Source organism: Nuphar pumila, chromosome 5 (genome assembly GCF_984573655.1).
Source record: "Nuphar pumila chromosome 5, dmNupPumi1.hap1.1, whole genome shotgun sequence".
In the NCBI taxonomy this organism is placed as follows: domain Eukaryota; kingdom Viridiplantae; phylum Streptophyta; class Magnoliopsida; order Nymphaeales; family Nymphaeaceae; genus Nuphar; species Nuphar pumila.
In genome coordinates, this window is record NC_143253.1 from 51277355 (window position 1) to 51286356 (window position 9002).

General features: G+C 42.3%; 1 protein-coding gene across 1 annotated transcript; it reads left to right on the plus strand.

Annotated features, from left to right (window-relative positions):
• Window positions 1-7202: 7202 nt before the first annotated feature.
• LOC149837580 (ferredoxin-fold anticodon-binding domain protein) lies at window positions 7203-8547 on the plus strand. The gene is made up of 2 exons (XM_090008066.1): window positions 7203-7326; window positions 8345-8547. The coding sequence occupies exons 1-2, from the start codon at window positions 7203-7205 to the stop codon at window positions 8545-8547; spliced, it is 327 nt and encodes a 108-aa protein (XP_089864192.1).
• Window positions 8548-9002: the final 455 nt, after the last annotated feature.

Sequence of the window (9002 nt, forward strand, 5' to 3'; positions counted from 1 at the left end):
AATGGATAAAAGATGATCACTCATAGATGACGAACCCGCAAGCGACGGGTAGACCGAGTTTGGGGAGCCCCCCATGCCTTCAAAGTCACCCTCCCAGATAAAAGAGGTGTTGTTCAATGCAGGCAGAGCCCTGCAAACCACGGCTAACAGAGGGCACTTACCCAACTGCTGGAGACCAGACGAAGCGGACAGACAGAGCAATTTTTTGAGATAGACGAAACCAAGGTTGAAAGGCCATCAACTAGCCTGCAGATAAAACATTGTCGGATCGAGACTCCGATACTAAGCGACCTGTGGGCCCGAACAAGAACTGAGTCCTCCGAAACGTGATACCTCTTTTGAAAGAAAGGCCCAATACCAGACTCCCCATAGGACAAAGCAAACAAATCTGAAGATGATGCAACTGCATAGGGGCTGAGAGAACCCTTAGTCGCCCAGGCGACCCCTGACAGTCCCCGATCCTCATCAACCTCGAAGAATGGATCCACCCAAAAGTTCCGCAACAACATAACCCGAGACTCAGACCGACCGAATTCCCATGACCGCAACCATCTACCTGACCGAGGCACAGATGCCTCGTCATACCCGCCAATCTACCTGATAGCCCGCCCACCTTCTAGCAATGAGCCCAGAAAAGATGATACTGCAAATAATGATGATGACAGCAGGCTCTCACCCCGAGGTTGCGAAAAACCCCCAGCCAACACAGGGGCACATACACCGCCAAGGAGTCGAGGTAGCCTGTACCCCAACGCCCCCGAGGGAGAGCAAGATGATGACAACGAATGAAGAGAGTCCCCGCTCGCCCAAGAGGACCTCGCGACGTCAGTAAAGGGGCCCACACCAGCCACCGATCGTCGAACAACGTGATAACCGAGTGGCCAGCACGACCACCAAAACAAAGAGAGGTGAGATCTCGTTATATGGATCAAGGAGAACCTGCTTGCCTGCCCTCTGGCCTTACCATCTCCTCGAAAATCAAAAAAGGTGAAAGAAAAGTAATAGTACCTTTGTCGAAAAGAGGAACATGAATAAATTGTTGGCACCCTAGAGCATGCAACCCGCACCCCCGAGCTTCGACGAAGAGATATAGACTGATAAATCGCAGGCACCCCAGAGCATGCCGCCTGCACCCCTGAGACTGCCGCCTGCACCCCCGAGCTGCAAGAATCACCGGAAGAGGGGCCCTCAAAGACAACGACCTCACAGTGGATAGGCGGGCCCGACAAAGCAAAGCAGGAATCGACCCGACCCATGAGAGCTAGCGATCCACTGGGGCGGTCACGACAAAGATGGTTGAGTCTGAAACACTTCCCTGAGAACGACATCGGCGCAGTCGACGACGACGACATCGGCACCCAAACAAAGCCGATCTTGATTCCCAAAAACGATGTTGAAGGATCTTCCAATATGCCGATCTGGACCCAAGGCGCGAATGAAATTTTGCGAGGGAGGTGCATCCCTCGCGAAGAGGCTCGACCTGGAGAGGAAGGAGAAGCTACCGCCCACGAGCGCCTGAGAACCGGGTGCCGTCGAGACCTGAACAACGAGGCACAATGGAGGCATGCACGACGCCTGCGAAAGTTGAGTGAAAGGCAACCCGCGCACCACCAGTCACCCGGTTGTGCCCGGGGAAGACAAGAACGAGAAAACTTTTTAGAGAAAGACTGTTGCCATGTTGCTTTCACCTCCTGCCAGCCCCGACCGACGCTTGAACAGGGAGGCCTACGAAAGAAAAATGGAGCCCGGAGAGAGGCGCCAACAGAGCAAGCCTGAAAGGATTCCACCCTGACGGCTCGAAGGAATCGCCCGACATCACGAGCAAGCAGCGATCCGGCGGCAAGACAGGACGCTAAGGCCTCCGATATGGAGAAGAACACTCGAAAAGATAGGCGAAAAGGGATAGCAACAGAAGCACCCTGACGGCGAAGGGCGAAGGCGAGCCCCCAATCGTTCAAAGCCTCTAGGATAGAAGAAAGAGCAAGTTGGTTGACCCGCAGGGGGTTGGGGGCGCCTAAGCCCCAGAAGAAGAGGGGTGGGTTAGGCATGAGTCACAGCCGGATGACAGAGAGATGCGGGTGACGCTTGAAGCCTGCGGGAGCAAGATGGAGGTGGAACAGGGTGGGTGGGGTCACGAGTGGAGCTGGGGGGCTTGATGTTATGGGTCTGTGGCATGTGGGGGATGCAAGCAAGGAAAAAAACTGTAAAGAGGGAGAGGCTCACAGGCGAGGTCCCAGGGAGGGCGAAGCCGCACAAGGAGCCTGATAGAAAGAGAGGGAGAGTGGGGGTCGGGTTGTGGGGTAGTAGGCAGGGGTGACGTTGTAGAAGGGGGGGGGGCCATTGCCACAGGTGGGGCCGTAGGGAGGGCAGAGGCCAGGAGCTAATCAAGAGAGAAAGAAATGCAGAGTGGTTGAGTGGGGCTCGGGCTGCTGGCCCATAGCCCAGATTGTGGGGTAGCAGGAAAGGGCAAAGCTGTGAAGAGGGGGCCACTGAGAGAGAGAGAGAGAGAGAGAGAGAGAGCACTCCATTGAATCAGCAGAAAAAAAAAAACGTTTGGAACAGCTAGGCAGTCATTTTTTTCATTAAAAGATTTAAAATAAGCGTTTTTCATGTGAAAAGTGCAGTTTTAGATCATATTTTGATCTGAAACTAATTGGATCCGACCTAAAAGACCAATCCGAAACTAATCCAAATCGGTAATAATCTGTGAAAACAAATATGAATCCGATTTGCACATGTACAATGGGATCTTGGTTTAAGGATTAAAATCCGAAAATAATACAATTTGATAGGATATTCAACTATATTTGATCTATTAATTTGCACCCCTAGTGGGGATACAACAGACATCAGATCAGGCACGGCTTTGGGTCCAACCCAACACGAAAAAATGAGACCAATTTTGGTACTACTGCTGTGTAAGAACTAGACCTGGACCTGAGCCCAATAAGCAGGTGAAGTTTTCTCCATTGAACCCAAGCCCCACTAATTTTTTGGCTGCGTCATAGGGCTGAGTTGGTTGTACAAATTTGAGTTATCAGACTGGTTAAAGGGTGAGTTAAAACAGTGTATTGTGGCTTAGTTGAGCCAGGCAGCATCTTGATAAGTCCTCCCACAGCCTTCCACTAGGAGATACTCCTACAGACACAGCAGGCTTGGAGAGTCTGGAGTCCTTGGAAGCTGCCTGCTGACTGAATGCTATCGAGTCTATGCTTTGGTCCCATTTCATCAATGGTTAGCAACATGGTGCACGAGCTGAGCAAGACAAATTCAGGTCCGCCTAGTCCAGTTGGGTCTCATTTTTTTTTTTAATTGGGCCTATTTGTATTTGGATTGTAGATCATTATGTCAGATTTATATGATGATAAATTTTAAGAGGTTTATTAAGATTAAGCAGTGTTTATCGAATTAAGAAGTAATTTGTTAGGATTAGAAGCATTCATCTATAAAAAGTTGAAAGACCTAGAAGTTTGATCAACTTTTGTGATAAATTTCAATTAATTTAGTTTCTTTTATTTCTTGTTATTTCCTGTTTTTCTAGATAATGGGTACTATTTCTAGCTTGTCTTAAATAATTGATATAGATAGTCGTCGTTTTGGGTAATTTCCATGCAAGTTTGATCATGAGTTTGCATCACAAACATCAGGCTCACAAAAGAACATGAGAGTCTCAAAGTGGGACTGGTCCACCTACTGCACCTCCTCTAAAATGACCTTTTTAGACCGAAAAAATGCAGCCTTAGGCCCTTAGCCGCCCTCCCCAAGTTGGCTTGCTATGATGCACCATGGGAAAAGATAGTATGCTTAATTTAAGTTATTCTAAGTGGGTAGTTTATGCAAAATTTCATTTTTGTTTAATGCACCACCATAGTCAGCATAGCAATACGTGAAATGCAAAAATCATTAAGGGCCTGTTTGGAATCTCGGCGCTGGGATGGGTGTTTATGCATTTGGTGTTCCCGAGGCAAAATCTTGGTCAAATGCACATGGTGGTCCCGTTTGGAATCTGGGCGTTAGGATGGGCGTTTATGCATTTAGGATGGGAAGTGAGGACCTTTAGCGTTTGTATTTGCGCTAAATCATGGATTTGGCAGCTACCACCTCCTGGATGGGGGCGGGGCCCGTTGTCCCCCGGTCCACTGCCATCCCTAATTGGATCTGTAATTGAGTTTTTAGGAAAAAGTATTTTGTTAGATTTTTCGAAAAAGACCCAGTTTCATTTTTTATTTTCAAGTTTTATTAAAGGGATTTTTTTTTTGTTAACTATGTGCATCCCGAACAATCAAAGATTGGTCAGCCATGATATCTGGCACGCCATTATTAAGATTTAATTAATTAATTACCATGGGGTCCGCATCTACTTTTAGGTCAGGTAAAAGGGCCCCACCTCCACATATTTTACCTTGAAAATTGGAAAGAGGTAGACTTGTGAAGACTTTTCAGTTTCCCATGAAGCTTCGACCAAACAACTTTTTTTTTTTTTTGTGTGTGGGGGAGGAAATGCATATGGTGGATCGCTTGTAGGCATAAATATTCTGCTCTGTTCTCCCTCCCCTCACTCTCTCTCTCTTTCTCTCTCTCAAATTCATTGTGTTGGGCAGAAGAAGAAGAAGAAGAAGAAGAAGAAGCTGCAGCTTGGTATGGTTAAATTCTCTTATTTGAATTCCAATTCATTATTCATTTCCTTTAAACCATGTATCAGCAGGTTAATTTGAGTTATATAGTGCAAGTCGACATATTGGTTCTTCATTTTTAATTAATTGAAAATTTTATTTAGATATCTCTTCCTAAAGTCACAAAAATTGATAAATTTTGGCCATTTCTTGAAAAAAGTAAGAACACTTTTTTGGGTTTCAAGATTTTAAAATTTCCCAATGTATTTTTGGGGGGAGGGTTTGTTTCATGGACTTTGTTGTTTTCACAGTCATATCCCTTTCTCTCTTAGAGAGTGTACTGAATAACATTTGCGTATTGAAAGCAGAGATACGGGGCCTCAAAGTTTCGCTTTTCAAGAAAATGGTTCTTATTTTTACCAAAGGCAAACTTTTTTGCTTTATTTTATTTCAAAATTGAAGCTTTAATTTGTTAATGTATTGAGCATCCTCTTTCCTTCGCTCTCTTTTCTCTTCAATTTTGTTTGTAGCGCTCAAAGACAATCTATTATTATAGATATAGATTTTTTATATGACTATCTCCATCTGCGCACACACACATATCTATTTAGTTATTTATTGAACCTTGACGCTCAATGGAAATATCAGGTTGTCAAAGTTGCTGAAAATAAAAATAATATTAGAGCACTTCTTCATAGTGTAGTTAAATAAATAATAGATTGATCGGTTTTAATAGAAGTTTTTTTTCTTTTCTGAAGGGTTAATTTTTCTAGAAACATGACGCAGTAACTTTGTTGGGCATATCTTTTTTCTTTTTCTTTTTGAAAGGTGGGGTTAGGCCGACCCCTACCAGAACAACTGCCGCCCATGTGGCAGAGGGATTCGATCCTGGGCCTTCAGCTTGACACAGGACCCCACTTATCACATGGGATACCACCTCTAGGCCGTATCTTGTTTGGTTGTAATTCATAGCCTTGTCGAAGTTAGTAGACCCCACGAAGTTATTAGACCCTTAACTAACGTCGGAATCGGACCTGTTGATAGGGGCAAGTTATATCGACTCAATCTAACATCATGATGAAATTTTGGTACAATATGGGCCGTTGATTTTTGGGCCCTTTTAAAAACCTAATTATTTGTACAAGTTTTCTACTAAACAAACCATGTAGATCACATTTGTAACTGAACCATTATATACCGTGATGCAAAAAGTCCATATTCAAGAGACCATCGAACAGCTAGTCAAGAGGTATGTTTTTGGATTAGGGTTTCACATACCTGATGAATTTAATGGCGTCGAGATTTCATCTTTGGATGAAGATATTCAGCATTCAATATATATAAAAAAGAAATTGGCCCAAGAAAAGCAGAAGCCTCTAGAAGCCCCTAAACCTACCCCGATTCAACTAGCTTTAAAACCCAATCCAAAGCCTTTGTCAGAACCTAGCTAGCAAATATCCATATCCAATTAAAAAAGATTTGGATAAAAATTCATGTCTTGAATCTCAATTCCTTATATTGGATCTTCATAAACCCTCGTATCCTAGTATCCAAAAACCCTAACTTAAACTCAAACCCAAATCTAGCTGATCCAATCCCAAGATTTCCTCAAACTTATCTATACTCAAACCCGTCTTGGATGCAAAGCCTATTAACGAGATCCCAATCCTACCTACACCCGTCTCCCCTAAGCCAAACCCATTCCAAAACCTAAGCCCGCTTGCAATGGATTAACAATGGCATCAAGCGTATGAACTAATGGAGTGAAAGGTCCAGGTCCTTGTCTTGTTGACTCCTCTACCAAGGATGAAACTTGCACTGGATCCATTTGATCCATTTCACCCAGATCGATATAGAGATCCAGATGACAACAATGCTTTGAAAAGAACACTTCTAGCTTTGTCATGCATATTGGATCAGATTCAACAAGTCATTTTCTCTTTCTGACCCAAATCCATATTGTGGGCTCATAACCTATAAGGTAGAACATAATTGAAAAAATGCAAGCAGGATCCAAACTTGAGGGCAAGTATTCTCGAACTCGGAGAATGATGCAGGAGCATAGCATAATAGCCAGGTCAATAAGGATCCATTTGCATTTTTGGATCTTTATTTACTTTTTGGATATTTTTTGTCTTCGGATCATTATATTGGATCCATGTTTTAACGATAGATTTTGTCTTTTTAAATTTTTATTTTTTGCCTTTTCTTAGTTTTCCCCGTTTTTCTAGATAAAATTAGTTGTTTGTGATTTTGGTAGTATAGATCTTCGTGAATCGGGCAACCGATTTGCATCACCTCCTATTAAGTTCTTATCAGCGAAGCTTGATGAGGAGCATGCATGTTCTTCATCGTCCAAAAGCATTTTATTCTCCAAGTTACAGGTGCCATTACTTGTCCATGATGCATATTATTTAAAAAAGTAGTTACTTTATCCTGGATTTTCTTTAAATTGGAATCCAGTTGCTTTCACATGATGCTTTGATTCTTTTCTTTTTTTAAATTTTCCCTTATGTGGTAGGTACCTCTCTCTCTCTCTCTTTTTCTCCATGAAATTAACTATCCAATAGCAGTTTTGTGTGTATAGCAATGGATTTCAAGAATGATCATGAGATTCTTTTGGTGGGAGAAGGAGATTTTTCTTTCTCACTTAGCTTGGCAAGAAAGCTTGGTTCTGCTAGCAAAATGACAGCCACATCTCTTGATACCAGAGGTACACATCTCATTCTCTTTTTCTCTAAATAAAGTGTTCCTAATGGTCCTCATTTCACTTAAAAAGCTGTTTATATTGACCTGACCTAGTGAAGCCACTTGGCTAGTGAGAACCATATCTTTTCTTATTGTATCCTTCAAGCAAGTTTTAATTGGAATTATTTTATTCCAGCTGACTCAAGCAAGACTGGTTTGGACCTGAAAAAGATCCACCAGGGGTCCACAACTGCAACATTTATGGGATAAGATTTGGTAATGGTGCCATAAACGCCTTTGGATCTCCATGGCGTGAGTTGTTTTGATCCTATCTGACCTCACCAATGGATTCAGGATGTTCAAAATAATGGAAACCTATTTTTGGATCACGTTTTTTCAATGAAAACACACGATTTTATGACCTGGGAAAGAATCACACATTGTAGGCTGTTTATTTTTAAGCATTACTACATGTAATTCGACGATCTAAGAGTAGACACCCACTATTCTAAACATGTAGATCACATCTGTAAGGTTAGTTTCATGAAAACAACAAAAAAAATGAAAAAAAACTCATTTATAGGAAATGGTGACATGAGCAAATATAATCTCAAAACACACACACACATACAAATAAATTATATATATATATATATATATATATATATATATATATATATATATATATATACAAAGGCTTTTTTTCGATTTTTTGGTTGATTCACTTAGTGGGAATCAGCTCGTGAAGCATCCGATAACAAGTAGGCAATTTAGTGAAATTTGAGCTAACACACACGGCTGGGGTACAGGGTATTCAACATACTTGTTTGTTTGTTTTTGTTTTTTTGAGTTTTTACTACTTGAGCATGTTTTGTATGTGCATTTAACTCAACCATCCATGTCCTCTGCTTTGAGGGACATGCTAAATTGAGATAATTGTAAGTGCATTTTGCTACCAAAAGAGGAGGTTTGATAGAAGTTTTATTTTTGGTTTCTTCTTTCAATATAAATGCTTTAATATGCCATGCAATTCTGTTACTCAGAGGAGTTGGTGAAGATGTACTTGGATGCTCAACAAAACCTCCAACAGTTAGCAAGATTGGGGTGTGTATTGTTGCATGGCATAGATGCAACCACCATGGGCGGTCATGATGACTTGAGGGACAAAAAATTTGACAGGATCGTCTTCAACAACCCCCGTGTCAAGATAGAAGGGCCTGACCATGACAAGCACCAAATCAAGTGAGCGCACCAACTTACTTTTTTTTTTTTTTTGAAGAAGAAGAAATCTCGGGTTAGGCAGACCGCCACCAGTTATACAACTCATACCATTGGGTTTTGAACTTGCAATGTCCCAACACAAAGGTGACGTGCACTAACTGCTATTACCAAACCATTGGGTTTTGAACTTACAACTCATACCATTGGGTTTCGATCTATTGGTTATTTCAAAAGTCTTGTGTAACTTATTTATAGATAGTCCAGAGTCTTTATGGTCTTGGGAAGCCTCAAGTGGCCTAGATTAGCCATTTGGGTCCACCAAAAAAAGGCTTGTTAATGAAGTTGGTTAACATGCCCTAGGCCCAACAAGCGTTGGTCCTAAGTAATGTGTAGAAATCATCCTAGATTTGGGATTGTTTGGGCGGTTTAATATTCCAAATCAAGTGGATACCTTTACTTGGTGACTCCATGGGGTCAAGG